The sequence below is a fragment of the Emys orbicularis genome, chromosome 1 (assembly GCF_028017835.1).
Source record: "Emys orbicularis isolate rEmyOrb1 chromosome 1, rEmyOrb1.hap1, whole genome shotgun sequence".
NCBI classification, from domain to species: Eukaryota; Metazoa; Chordata; order Testudines; family Emydidae; genus Emys; species Emys orbicularis.
The window spans coordinates 141,342,496-141,357,379 of NC_088683.1; the positions used below are offsets into that span (position 1 = coordinate 141,342,496).

Below are 14,884 nucleotides of genomic sequence, written 5' to 3' on the forward strand. Positions count from 1 at the left end.
CAGACTCCACCTTTTGCTTTTTCCACAGTTCAGACTCCTACTGTTCCCCCAAACCTTCCAATTTCTCAGCTGCTAAGTAGAATTTGCTCTTGGCTGCCCCAGAGAGGACACATGAACCATACAGAAGCCCACAGCTCTGCCTTAACTGCTGACAGGGCCTCTGACTGCAGCCGTGAATAAAAAGCAGCGGCAGACATCATTTCTTCTGAATACAGCAGTTCTGAAATAAGCACAAAGCAGTTTAATAGGGAGTCAAAACACAAGAAATGTATCAAAAGAATTTATTTTATGAATACATTAAACAGTTGTGCACAGCACGTATGTATAAAAATAGAAGCAATTACATTTTATAAACGATTGGACAGGTTTTTTTTGTGTTTCCTACAAATTTACAATCTTATTTGTAAGTTCATACTGAGTCAGAAGATGAGGTATATCTTGGTGGCAAGAAAACAATGCTAGAACTTTGGCACCATTTTATTGTGCAAAATAGACTATTGGAATTGAACTAGTTAATGAGGTATACAAAGATGACTCTGCTTTCCGGGCGTGTGTGTGGGCAGCTTATTTACATAAGTAAGGTCCTGATCTAGCTCCAAGAGAGAGACTCTGACATGTGTGGGAGTTGGATCAGATCCTAAGTTGTTATGGGGTTTGCCTATGAAAAAAACAATCCTTGTAATGGGATTCTCCTATGGATTTGTTACCTATGTACAAAGAAAGAGCTACATAGGCCAAAAATCAGCATGCATGCGGTGTTTTTGACATGCCGACACTTTTTGAGCAAGTAATGTGGTTCAGAATAACTTGCTAAAGGGCACTGATGAGTGAATATGCTCTGATAATGACAAAGGGGTTCCATATTTTGCCCCATACTGCAAAAAGCTCCATTCCCCTAAGTTTTTTACTCAGGGGAGTAGCTCACCTCAGTAGAGACTTGCTCATGCGAGTCCAGGTTTGTAAGATTGTACCCAAATTCTCTCAGTAACTTCTATGTAAAGCGTATATAAATTAAAGGTGTTTTTTCTAATTGTCAGCTCTGCAATCTCACCCTGAGATCTGCAAAGTAAGCTGTACTTTCTGACTCCTTATTACTCATGGTGAAGTAGGAGGAGTCTGCTGTTGGAATTCAGCTGACAATTTGCAAGCAATGCATGAGGCAGAACAAAATCAGGGCCACTCTCCTGCAGCTGTTTTGCCTCTACAGGCCTAACAACAGTGAAACTTGGCTTTGGCTGTAATGTAAAACGCCATGAGTTGAAGACACATGTGGAGCAGATGTGGAGTAAGCATGTGCCATTTGACAGTCACTTTTATGAACATAACCACACGTTAGAGAGGGATCACAGTCAAAGCATCTCTCCAAATGCCTGCTTGTCCAATGGGTATACAACCCCATCATGCTGCGGCATCACCTGCAGAAGGCAGCACTTCTGAGAGTGACATAATCCACCACACACACTAATCAATGCTTCCTACTCTGCACTATCTTTGCTACAAGTTCTGCTTTCACTGGCACTGACTCTACAAAAAATGTGGGGAAATATGGCAGTGTTCAGACTAATTCAGTAGAGTTAGTTGCCTGGATATCCAAATACCCAGCCAAACTGCACCTGCAGGGAGCCTGCATTTATACAGACCAGGTCAGCCCATCAGTAACTTTTGGGTGTTACACTGAACTATCGACTCCATCACCTAGTGTGTACTGTAATGTCACTGGTGACAGATAGAGTTAATGGGGCTGATTCTGAGCTTGTATGCCAGTTGTATACTTGTGTAACACCATTCACTTCAGTAGTGTTACTCCTGATTTAAACCGGTGTAACTAAGAACAGAATTTGCTCCCAGTGTATCAACATTTGAGCTGAAGTGTAATCAAATATAGCTGATGTATCAACATTCAAAACATTATTTCTTTTTCCATTGACTGTGCTACCTCTCTTTAAATGTCCTTTCAAGACAACTAGGAATAAAATAGACGAGCTCCTCCCAGGGCCGGCTCCAGGGATTTGGCCACCCCAAGCAGCCAAAAAAAAAAAAAAAAAAAGCCCCGATCGCGATCGCGATCTGCGGCGGCAATTCGGCGGGAGGTCCTTCGCTCTGAGCGGGAGTGAGGGACCGTCCGCCGAATTGCCGCCGAATAGCTGGACATGCCGCCCCTCCCCGAAGTGGCCACCCCAAGCACCTGCTTGCCAAGCTGGTGCCTGGAGCCGGCCCTGGCTCCTCCACTGGTGTCTCAGCGTAGATCCACTGGCTTCACCGGAGCTCTGCCTGTTTATGCCAGCTGGGGATCTAACCGCTATTCTCTAAGCATTGCTCTGACCCTCCTTCAAACATCCTGCTTTTCCTCTTAAAAATGCAAAGCTTTCCAAAGCAAATAGCTTCAAACATGGCAGACATCTACAGTATGCCAACCTCGCTTCTCTTTCCATGCTACCGTACTCAACAACTCAATCACTTTTTTCTTTGCCTTATCAAAAATGTCCAAGTCACATGTCCTTCCTTTTCTCTTTGTTTACACAGTGATCACAAGATGTCTGAGCAATTCAGAAAGTCTACATTTTGAGCAAAATAAATTCAAGTATAAATCACACAAAAGTAACTGGAAAATGGTTTCTTGTTAATAAAATTGTTTTCACAATAACTTGAAAAGTGTGCATGTACATAGGCATACACAGACCCACTTTGGACCAAATCCTCTGATGGTGTAAATTGATGTAACTGATGTCAATGGAGTGATGCTGATTTACACCAGCCGAGGACCTGACCCTTACAGTGTACGTCATAGGTCAAAAGGCCCACATTCATTACAAATATACACCCACTGCAAATAGAATGGCATGTCAAGGCTGGTGATATTCAGCATTTTGGTTGCACGTGGGAGATTATCTTGCACTCGGACATACGCTTCTGCAGCAACGTGGTGGGTTCTATGCAGAAAATGCTCATCCTCTGATGCTGCATTGAGTCTAGTTTCAAATTTAGGAGCACCCCATCAATGCAGGCATCTCAAAGCTTCTGGTAACTGACATTTATAGCAACTATTGACTTAAGGCCTCTTAAAATACTCCTTAAAGGCACAGAGAATGTGGCATGACTGGTATTCTGGAAAAAGGTTATCTAAACAGTTGGGTAGGGTTGTATGTCCTTCGTGTGTATTTTTAGGAGAGGTTTGGGGGACAACACATGAAATTTGCAAACAGTCCTTGCAAGTAAATAAGTGTTTATCTTTAACAGTTGGAATTATGACATAACTTCCTCCACCGCAGCCCCCAAAGAGAATGTTTTGGACAACATGGAAGCTGCTGTATTTGACTGAGATAAGGGAAAGAAGAATAAGGCAATACGATATGCCTGAACTATCAATCAAAAAAGCATTCATCTGGGTCTAAGAAGGACTCTCCGGTATGACAGGCAGTCAGTGTTTTAAACAAAGCTGTTCTCTAACATGTCCCTTTGTGGGAAGCTCCCATGAATGCCATACATTTTACAAGTTAAATGCTGCAGCCTAATTCCAGCACTCAGAGATCACTGTAGTGAAAGTGAAATAAAATAGATGGCCTTTTAAATATTTACCTCCCTGTGTGTATGTATGTGTGGGCACCTTGGCACCTGGATATGGTGACTGGTGCATTAAAAATACATAGCTACAGAGATGCTGTGTGTGTGTGTGTGTGTGTGTGTGTGTGTGTGTGTGTGTGTGTGTGTGTGTGTGTGTGTGTGTGTGTGTATAAAATAAACTAGATAGGCACACAAATGTGTATATACGAGATGGGCCTGAACAGTCTTGATGTGAACAATCCTAAATGCTGAAGGGTTCAAAATCTTGAACTCAAGACACACATTTTGCAGCTCAGGTCCATCTCTAATATAGAGGGGCCAGCTCCTGAGGTCCTTGCTCAGTCCTTACTCAGGGCATGTCTACACCACAGGTGCTACAGTGACACAGCCACAGCTATGTTGCTGTAGTGCCATAGTATAGACTCTTCCTACGTTGCTAGAAGGGGTTTTTCTGTCGCTGTAGGTAATCCACCTCTCCGAGTGGCTGTAGCTAAGGTGAGGGAAGAATTCCTCCATCAACCTAGCCACATCTTCAGCAGGGGTTAGGCTGGGATAACTATGGCGCTCAGGGGGTGTGAATTTTTCAACACCCCCCCGCCCCCGAGCAATATAACTAGGTCAATCTAAATTTTAAGTGTTGAGCAGGGCTCAGGCAAACTGACTTCGTTCCTTATCCTGCAGAGACATGCACATGGGCGGAGTCTTAGGCCCTTGTGGAGTCACCACTGACTTCAGTGGGATTTTGTCGGCAAACAAGTTTGCTCACATGGAACCATTTGTGAGCCCTAGTAAGTAAAACTGAGTGAGGATTTTGGGATTCAATACTATTTATATGGGGGGCGGGGGAGATCCTCAGATGGTGTAAACTGGTGTAGCTCCATTGAAGTCCATCCTGCTGAGGATTTGGCCCATTATATGTATTAATAAAAACTCTCAATCAAAAGGCTACTATGTGAGGTAATTAAAATCAAACAACACCAACAAAAAGTATCTGTGGCTGCTTTACAAGTTCCAGATACTTGTTGCCCTTCAGTCAGGGTTGCATTTTTTTTCTGTACAGCACCAGTTCAGGTGTGTGCACCCAGATAGAATTTGTGTACACTGAGTATAAGAGAAGCAGCATATACTGTGTAATGGATCTAATACAAACTTCTCTATCCAAATATACATATATCTACAAACAGCATAAATACTTTACCTGGGAGATTATTCACATGTGCAAAATGAAATAGATATTTTTTTCTGTGGTTTAATATGTTGTATTTGTTTTCATATTCTGGGCAAAAAATGTGTCACTGTCATCGCAGGAGAGACTTTGTTTCCTTTTTTCACTCTCCCGTGTTTGCTGAGCGCTATGTAAGCCCCTTGGTAAGCACTAGATTCATATGCATTGTAGTTATTGGGCAGCAGGGTTTCTCTGAATTTGCATTCATCTTGAAAAATTGCCTGGAGGAAAAACAAAAGGAACAAAGCAATTGCTATAAATACTTTTAAAAGAACAAAGTGATTTTTCTTATTATTATTTGTACAGCAGAAGAACCTGTTATGGTATGCAACAGGTGGTGCCGTAGAGTCTGTGTCCAACAATAAAACTTCTTCAGCACTATTCAGTGTCAGATGCACGCTGATGCCACCTGTTCAGATAATGGACTATGTACTTCTTGTCACCCATTAACAAGTTAATTCATACTAAATCAGGGATTTCTTAATTTTCTCTGCAAAGAATGATTTACATCATTGTCATGCTAATTTGTTGTACACATGACATGGATTTATTCCTCCTCCCTTCAAAAAAATGATTTGTCATTTATAGAGGAATAATGTTACCTGCCAGAAATCCTGCAACCCTTTTTCACATGAACGGTCCCGCTGAGTAAGAACTATGTGCTTTAATAAGGGTTTTGCAGGATCAGATCCCAAATTGGTTCTAAATCTTTTTTTTTTTTAAAAATCTGATTTAAATTTTACAGGATCAAACACACCACCAAAGAGCTCTCAGGCATGAGAGTGTTTGTACGTTTTGCATGCTGGGTCACTTAAATCTGAGGAATTGGCTTCCATATATTTGCATGGAGAACTTTTTATTACTTCACATACTGTAATAAGTACACATGTAAACTGGCATATAAATGTTCAGTTGGCAAAAGGGGCTGCATTATTGTGTGACAGGACAAACGAAAATGATTCCATGAGATCAAATATCCTGCATATGTAATGCCACTACCACTGATGCTGTAATGCTTTCAGTTCATGCTCTTTTGATCAGATATTTCTGGAACAAATCCATTCAAAGTCCCAAAGGTTTAACCAAGGATGGTACATTTTGCAATGGAAAATACACAACTATTATTGTTTTCTAACATGTCTTTTAAAAGTTTTTTAGTGGGGGTGAATTGAAACAGTTAAAAAAGGCAGGGGGCAAGGAGGCAGGACTCCTGGGGCAGGCCTGATCCAGTAGTCCCTAAACAGGGCTCAATCCAGCACATGGTACTATTTGCATGCTTAAAAATATGCATGTGTGTATGTACATTGCTGCTTTGTGGCCTTGAGTTGTCCTATTGGGATTATTTGCATGAATAAGAATCATTCATGTCAGTAAAAGTTCCAGGATCTGGCCATCGTTTAATGTTTTATTAAAGAACCAAAACGTTTTATAGAAGTGACAAATTTTTCCAAGGAAACAACTCAGTTGTTTGCACAAAAGAAATTTTCAGCAAACTCTATTCTTTATTAGTAGATAGACCATTCATTAGAGCTAGATGGGGAACAGGTTTTCCTGTCCCCCCAAATTTTCCAGATATCAGAACAGTTTTCCCTCCTGGATCAGGACAAGGAGTTGAAATTTGAAAAATATTCACAAACTGAAAAAACAAAACAAAACAAACAAACAAAAAACCTTTTGTTTGGGTCAGCTGAAATACTTTGTTTCCAATTTGATCACTGTTTTTTACTATAATTATCTTAAATTTCAAAACAAAAAGTGGTTTCAGACTGGAAAACTGGAATCACAAGTGTCTAAACAAAACATTTTAGACAACCTTGAAACTTTTTTCAAAAAAAATGTGAGTTGAAAAATTTCTCAAAAGTAACCCTTTCCCGCAAAAAAATTTAGGTTTCGCTGAATCAGCATTTTCCGATTAAAAAGAGTTTAACTGAAAAATCCCCAACCAGCTCTACTATTTGTGCTTCTTGCAGGACCTAGCCACTTTAAAGTGGGTATCTCTGGAGGTGCTACTTCTGTTTAGTGTTGAAACTGAAAGAAGTATTTTTCAGGACGTAAGGTAACCAGATGTCCCTATTTTATAGGGACAGTCACGATTTTGGGGGATTTTTCTTATATAGGCACCTATTACTCCCCACCCCGTCTTGATTTTTCAAACTTGCCCTCTAGTCACCCTATCGGGACGTGAAAGTTAAACTGCATTCAGCAATCACTAATCCCTTTCACAACTCTTGGGCTGTTCAACCAATTGTTTTGTATAATGATGATGAACAATGTTATTAGTGGCAATGAGTATTTTTTTCTTCTTTGGGCCTGATGCTACAAAGCAGGCTTCTGGGTGGTTTCCTGATGTCCGTATGGCCCTCAGTATTTGTAGATTCTGGGGACCAAACTTCCTGCTTATCCTGTGAGTCCACCCAGGTTTTCCCCATGTAAAAGAATTTGAAAGCAACTCCAGTAGAGGAATCTCATGGGTTTTTTCTTACCCACCAGTGGTCCCCACTCTCCGCAATGGGATTTTTGCCCAGGAAAAGGTGTGCCCCCTCTCCTGCCCCTAACAGAACTCTTGACAGAACAAGGCTTACCTGGGCTAGAAAGGATTTGCAAGACATGTAGACAGAAAAGCCATTTATTGATCATTTCCCCTTTTTGACATGTTCATATTTCTGAGGTGCCCCCTGTACAATCATGCTGGAGTACTTTACAGGAACAATACACTGACATCATGCCAGTTGCTGCACTGACTGTCTCGCATGACAGTGTGCCCAGAAGGCTCACTGTAATAATTGAAAGACTGTTTTCTCCACCTGTGATCTCAGTTTTTAAATGGAGGGGGAAAAATACCTAAGGCTTCTTAATCAGAGTTTCGTGCCCAATGTTTAAGACTTGAAAAATAAACTTGCACTTGTACTCACCGTTCCGTATAACCTCCCTTTGTTGTTCATTGCTACAAAGAGAGCACTTTTCACCCCAAACAGGCTAACAACACCTCGCTCCACAGTTGATATTTCTAAAAGACCTAAATAAACAGAAAAAAGTTTATTCTTATAATGCTCAGTCAAAGGACATTAACAACATAATTATTAAAACCCTTATGAGAATGTCCTTCAGAACTTAAAATCTTCCTATTATCCCTTCTATGGAATTCCAAAAATAAACAGGGTATCACATTCTTTATTAAATTCTCTAGGTTTTTAGAATAACATTTATAAAATCCTATTCACTTACTATAGAATCCTGTTGGTTTCATCCCTGTTAAACTAGAAAGTCCTATAGAATTTGGGAATAATTCCTAATTAGTAAATCATAGCCATTGACTGTTCAATACTGTCATTCTTGCCACAAGAAATGTGGGGTTTGTGTCATGAAACTCACCATAACCTTTTAGTTGCAGATGGTTTTATAAATTGCACTTTACAAGACATTCAAATAAATAGTTAAAAATACATTTCTTTTAATCTTGCAGGTTAAAAACAATGGCAATGCTAATAAATGTGGATTAGTTGTGCCCTTTCAAATCCTTCACGTCGTTAAGCTGCTAGCAAACTGCTATTCAAAAGTCATGCTAATATGCTGAGTGAATTGAAAACCTCAAGATTCAAATATCGAACAAAAATGCATGAGTGAAAAAATGCATCAGAAAAAAAGTTTGCAAACTGGTTAGTCTTTTCTACTCTGTAAAGTAAAGCAGAGTAAAAATAAGTTGGTATCTAATTTTGTCCAAGCATTCATGACATGTTTCAGCCTGGAGGTTTCTAGTGCTGATTGATCCTGGAGACTTTTAAAAGGCAACAGATGTAGTTTAGACTAATAATATCAAGCAGTAACATTTGTGTCCTACGCAGGGTAATTACTAGAGATCACTGCAATTAAGTGACATCTATTCTATTTCATTTCTGGATGCAACTCACTGTATTGGTTTTCATTATGAACACCGCTTATCCTTCCATCTGGGAGGATTTGAAGGTGAAACCCGATGCCCACATTGCAGTAAAGCCTCCGCTGCCTCTTGATTCCTAGCAAATAGTCACTCTCCCAGTTCACATCTGATTTCTCTCCTGACATCCCAGCAATGGACCTGGACAACAGAGACTCCCATCCTCTCTCCAGCAATGTGCCATTAGTTCTGCTTACAACTGGATACGATGAAACAATCCCAGCCAGAAAACCCAAGAGAACAAAAGCAGGCAACGTCCAGTGAACGCTGGCTTCACAGGACATAGTGATGAGAAGTCTTTGTGCAATGGCCATCCGGTTCACCTCTCGGGCACGTGGTCAGAATTAATAGCCCTAAAAATACCGCCCTTCTTGTTTTTCTCCCTTCCGCATGGTGGCAGAGGCTTATTTTTGGAAGGCGGATGAAGATTGCTGACATGAAACTAAAGCCTGAGAGCAGTTGGGTTGGGAACAGAGACAGGCCAGCAGAACTCTCACTGGTGGGGACCATGTTTTGTAGCTCCTGCTGTCTGGTGGGCAGCCTCAATATACTGGATTGACCTATCTTTATAGTTCAGAGGCTGTCCCACCCTGCAGCATCACTGTGACATCAACAGCTCGCTAAAGGTAAACTCGCCATGGCTGTAACACTAACCTACTCTCTTCTCCCGGGCTGGCTGAGGTTGGACGAATGCTGTCATCCAATATATGAGGCAGGAATTAAGTTTTGTTGGATGGTCGGCAGGGGTTGCTGAATGCAAAGGGGACACATTGGTTGGATAGTCAGATATCTTGCAGTCTTCCTTATTTAGAGAAGAAGATGCAAAAACAATCGTGGACCAGGGAGTAATAGAAACCTTGCCAGCCACTTCCTCCGCAGGATATTCACTGAATTTACACTAGAATAGCTCAGGCAGATCAAGGCAATGTTTGGGGAGGATAGGTAATAAATGGCTGTGTTTATATTTCTTTAAGCACCTAACAAACCCAAGGCACCTCACCCTGAATCATGTGAGTGCAAATAGCAGACCTGTGTGTCTGTAAGGCAACTTCCATTTGTGGGGTGGACGTACTGCGACTCCCAGGCACTTCACCGAACGTCTCTGAGCCTCTGTTTTCTTGTCTCTAAAATGCAGAAGATATTTCTTTAAGATCCCATGGGCACATGGAGCTTGGTAAAGTATGATTTGGATTTTGCTCATGGTTGTTATTCTCCCTATTTTATACAGGAGTAACAATACAGAGGCTGTGGGCCAAATCCTCAGGTGTTGCAGAGCAGCACTCAGTGCACTTGTTGTAGAGGGAGATGAGACATAGGTGGCTTGCCACCACCTTTCTGTCCCCTGCCCCTAGTTCTGGAGGCGGTCTGTGGCTGAACAGGCCCCTGCAACAAGCTAGAGAACCATCAGGGCATCTCCAACTTGCTCTGGCAAATAACTCCCAAAGAGTCACTATGCTGGTAGAATCACTGGAGTGCATTGTGCTCCAGCCCTAGCACCCTCGCCCACCCTGGAAGGCTCCCTGCCCAAGGCAAGAGGCTGGGCCAGGAGCAGATCGCATAGCACTAGTTATGCCAGCTGAGGATTCCCCTTCACTAGGGGAATCCCGAGGTGCTCCCTTAAAGCAGCTTTTAGTCCAGTTTAAGCTTAAGAGGGGCTGAAGATCTTGTTCAGATGGGCTGGGTTACTTGCCTGAGTAAAAGTGTTGTGCAGGTAACTCCCCCCGCCTCTCCTCCCACACTGAGTTGAGGGATGAAACTTGCATGTACCCCAGCTGATGGGCAAGGCCTACTGCCTCTCAGCACCCCCACTGCAGCTGAGGCAGGAATAGAAGTGTGGGCCCTGAACAACTCCTATATAGGGGTGTGTGGCCACTGGATTGTGCAGATTTCCTGGCATTAGTAAATAGTCTAGAAAATTATAGCACCACAGAAAAGTATGACATTACAGCCTGACCAAACTTGTATAGAAAGGTAAACAGTGGGACTGGTCAGGAAAATGCCAAGAAGTAGCTAAAGCAGCTAAATACTTTGTCTTCTGTAGAGGGTGGCTTTGACTCTGCTTTACATCTAATCTTGCCTTATGATGTCTCCCTTACTGGAGAAGGGGCTGTGATCTCACGTAGTTTTCTAGACAGCAGTGAGAAGTTGAGTCATGTACGCTGAGAAATTGGAGAGGAATTACACTCCTGCTGGGAGAGAAGCCACACTTAAATTCTACAGATACCAATCTGGTGGAAAATTTACCTGAATCAGCCTTTACTTCTTTGAGATCTTAAGGCCAAAGACCAGTTGCCACCCTCCAACAATGGTCTTAGATGACAGTATTTCAGTACAATATTGGAAAATAAAGCATCTTTGGAACACAGTAATACAGATCCATTTTCAAGGTTGTCTAGGGAATTCAAGCAGCGGAGTGTAATACTCTGATGCAGAGTAAAGTGTTTTCAGAAGCATTTCACTGACTTAGGTTCCTAAATCCCATTTTCAAAAGTTATTTAGGAGCCCATTCCATTGAAAGTCCCTTGCTATTGTGGGGCTTGGATGGAGCAAACTCCCAGTCACTCCCACAGGCAGAAAGCAGCAAAGAAGCAGAGGATGCAAAACTGAAATTGTTTGCCCAGCGCGTGTGTGAAACCCAGATTGGTAGTAAAGACTGGGACAGAGAAGAAGAGGAGAAGTTACTGGACTGGGTGCCTGAATGATACGCCAGGGCAACCAACTGCAATTCCAGGATAGCCTGCATGCATCCCAGACAGGCAGCATTTGGCGTAGGGGAGTTGGCTACAGTGGGTTGGCTTCCAGCAGCAGGTGGAGATACGGCCTCTCCCTGCTCGCTGAGGGAAGAAAGAGAAGGCACAAAGAGAACCCAGCAACCGCCGATCCCAAAGGAAGCCAGTGAGGAATAAGTGGACTCTACCACTTTAGGAGGGGACTACACATACTTCAGAAATGGTTTTGTGCTTGTCTGTGCTGACTTGAGGCAGTGTAAGTGTCAAACACAACAGCTTCCACACCAACAGCAGTGTTAGGAAACCTTTTGCCACAAAAGCTTGGTTCATATTTATGAAACACAGTTTACCTCTGTATTCCCATACAACTAGGTTATGGGCCAAAATCCTGCTCTCGGTTACATTGGTATTGGCTTCACTGGAGTTACTGTGGATTTACATGGAGGGAAGAGAGAGCAGAATTTAGCTCTGACATTTTATAGTTGCTGGGCAAGACTCAGCCCAGGTTTATACCAATTTAAACCCTGGCACAGGAACCTGGTGGTGGGAATTCCTCCAGGAGAGAAAGTTGCTGTGGTACAAGGCATCTGCAGCCTGGGGGCTGTGAGGCAAAGGCAGCCAATGCTGCCCAGGAAGGGGGCATAGCCAGGGCAGCTGGTGCATGCACTGACTCAGTGCTTCCTTTCAACAGTAATGGAGCTTGAATGACACCCAAAGGAGGATAGCAGTGGAAATACTGAAGGGTGAATCTGTCTGCCAGTGCAAGGCTGTCAAAGGGAGGTGCATTTTACACTGGCCTGCTGCATCTTTAGTGCATCTGGTCTGCTAACACACAACTCACTCACTCTCTCTCACATATACTTAGTACATCTCATCTGAGCACCTCAGAGCTCTTTGCAAAGATAGCATAGCTATTCTTTTCTTTCCTGTACAGAGACACATGGAGTTGAAGTTTTTTGTCCAGGGTAATGCAGTAGGTCAGTGGCACAACCCAAATCTCCTGACTCCGCGGCTACTGCCCTGCTCACTAAACCACACTGCCTCTCTACTACTACTTTTTGTTTCTTAGATTTGCCCACGATGAAAGGATTTGCACAGTATGAGAACAAAACATTGAATGTTCCTCACCCCCCCCCCCAAAAAAATCGAGACCGCAGCCAGCACCAGTAATTGCACCCACTCTGTGTAAGCACCCATCTAGCCAATGCTACCCAGGAGACAGGAGCTACTGAGTGACATGAAATAAGCTTAACTTGGGATTGTTTTTTAATGTGTCTCCACTTTCCAATCGCAGCAGGAACAATGGTGCTACTGGGAGAATCGTTCATAGAAAAAGCATGAATCTAATGTCTTTGCCTAACAAATCTGGGCGCTCAGTTCCATAAACCAATCTCTAAAATCGGGAGCCGAGCTTTTTAGATAGTCACTCCCCTATCAGTGCTTAAGGAATGTCAGTGTTTGATACCAAGAGCATCTCATACGATGGCTATCCAACACATGAGTTTTGGTTGCTCCTCTTTTTTGCAATAGGACTGTGAGGGCATCTTGCAAAACTTTTTGTCAGTTACATGGGTAGGTAATTGTTTTTGGCAGGTCAGGGCATTTTTGAATAATAGGGTTTTAAAAATTATTTCCCCCTCCATTATCATCTGTCTTCATGATAAAGAGCAGGTAACTGGATTTTTGAGCCACAGCGGGCACATTTTCATGGCAATTGTGTAAGGCTCTGATCGGATACCCTTGGCCATTACCAAGAGATCTGCGATTCATTTACCTTCCTCTTTCCTTTTAAAGGAACATGACAGGGACCCAAGACAGTTGGTGGGAAATCAGATCTTCAGTGTAGAAGATGGCAAGATTTTGAAAATTCAGTGGTGATTGGACATTCCCGTCACATCTGAAGAAGAAAGCCAGTCCCTCACAGTTATGCCAGCATCTGTCAGGCTAGTGTGCCATACATTTGTCACAGTCAAATTGGTATTATGCACCATTAGTACATTATCTTGTAATGGACTGCTCTCTTATGCGAGTACATGTAAATTTGGCTCTTTGCCTCATGTCTCTCCATTACTTGTTTGAATTGTTTCCTAACAACTTATCCTGTAGGTCCATGTCTTTTGTTCATATCATTTAGTAGAGGATTGTGAATCCCAGAGAGATTGTCCTTTTTGCTACTAACTGGGATTTACCAAGTATTTGTAAAATATCACTACCTGGTGCTGTTTTGTCTGTCTCATTCTTTGCCGAAAGAACAGTACCGAAGGCCAGAAGCTCAGAGAGAGACTATGGGGGTTCCATAAAGATGATCCCCTCATTTTAGTCTTCCCCTTTCCTACTTCTCCAACCCTTCTGCTATGCTGGTGAAATGCCTTTGTGTATTTAATAGGGGCTAAAGGGGAAGGGAATGTAGCGGGATGCCAGGCTGTGGATATTCTATCCCAGATACCTTAGTCACACTTATTGGTGAGTGGGAGTGAAACTCCTTATATCTCTGGTATTTAGGGAGCGGGAGTTGATCTTTAAGGAGAATGTTGGAGTGCAGTCTTGTTCTATTTGAACCCAAGTTTTGGGGGGTTTCAGCAAAGCATTAGACTGCTACTTTCAACTGAGCCACCCAGTATTAATCTTGGATATGAAGAAAAGCAAACCCACCTCACACTTTGGGTTTAACTAATATGGCTGGGAATTTCAAAGGTACCTAAGGCTGTTCAACTCTCATTCATATTCAATAGGAGCTGGAAGCCAAATTCCCTTAGGCATCTTTGAAAACCCCAGCCTATCATGCCATTTGCCCACACAGATGGGGATGTATCATTCTATGTGAAATTGAGTAGTCTTTGAGTCACAGTGGGGTTCTGTTCTTCAGTCTTCAACACGCTTTGCCTCTCCAAATTAAAAGAGAGAAGGAGATAGCTTTGGAAGTGCAGAAGTAAATGGGCTATATGTAAAGATTCAGATAAAGCAGATGCTGGTCAGTTACTTGAAAAATTCTGATGGTGGGTCAACAGTGTCAAAAGGAGCGGTGCCTGGCTTGGACGCTCTCTAATCTGTCCAGTAACGACATCCGTGAATATGTACATCTTTTTTCTGAACAAAATTCTAAGGATGCACCAGATCCACTTTCTGCAAGGGTGAACCGTACATTGCAAGACTAAGCCTTATTCCTCTTCTATATGGTTGGGTAGGCATGTGTTTTACCCTCTTATGCTGTGCTAGAGTGGGGAAATTGCCAGTTGCCAAAGGCCCTAAATTTGTACGTTTGCTTTTGTTTTGTGCTGCAGTGTTGGTTAGTAGCAAATTTACAAGTGCAGGAGGATTGCAGACTAGCTCAAGTGATCTACACAAAGGTTTCTTAAACATTGGGCTTCTTGTTATAGCTAAATACATTGCTATGTTAAAAGCCCCAAATGAATTTTACCAGTGTAAGGGGACCTA

At 42.5% G+C, this 14,884-nt stretch overlaps 1 protein-coding gene across 1 annotated transcript; it reads right to left on the reverse strand.

Annotated features, from left to right (window-relative positions):
• Nucleotides 1–4,830: 4,830 nt before the first annotated feature.
• Nucleotides 4,831–9,034, reverse strand: FGF6 (fibroblast growth factor 6). The gene is made up of 3 exons (XM_065423783.1): nt 8,695–9,034; nt 7,699–7,802; nt 4,831–5,007 (listed from the first exon to the last, which is right to left on the reverse strand). The coding sequence occupies exons 1-3, from the start codon at nt 9,032–9,034 to the stop codon at nt 4,831–4,833; spliced, it is 621 nt and encodes a 206-aa protein (XP_065279855.1).
• Between the last annotated feature and the right edge of the window lie 5,850 nt (nt 9,035–14,884).

Coding starts and splice junctions, on each gene's coding strand:
- FGF6 (XM_065423783.1), bottom strand. CDS start 9,034: ATGGCCATTGCACAAAGACTTCTCATCACTATGTCCTGTGAAGCCAGC. Junction 7,803..8,694: donor TCATAATGAAAACCAATACA/GTGAGTTGCATC, acceptor CTGTTTATTTAG/GTCTTTTAGAAATATCAACT. Junction 5,008..7,698: donor AAGGGAGGTTATACGGAACG/GTGAGTACAAGT, acceptor TTTTTCCTCCAG/GCAATTTTTCAAGATGAATG.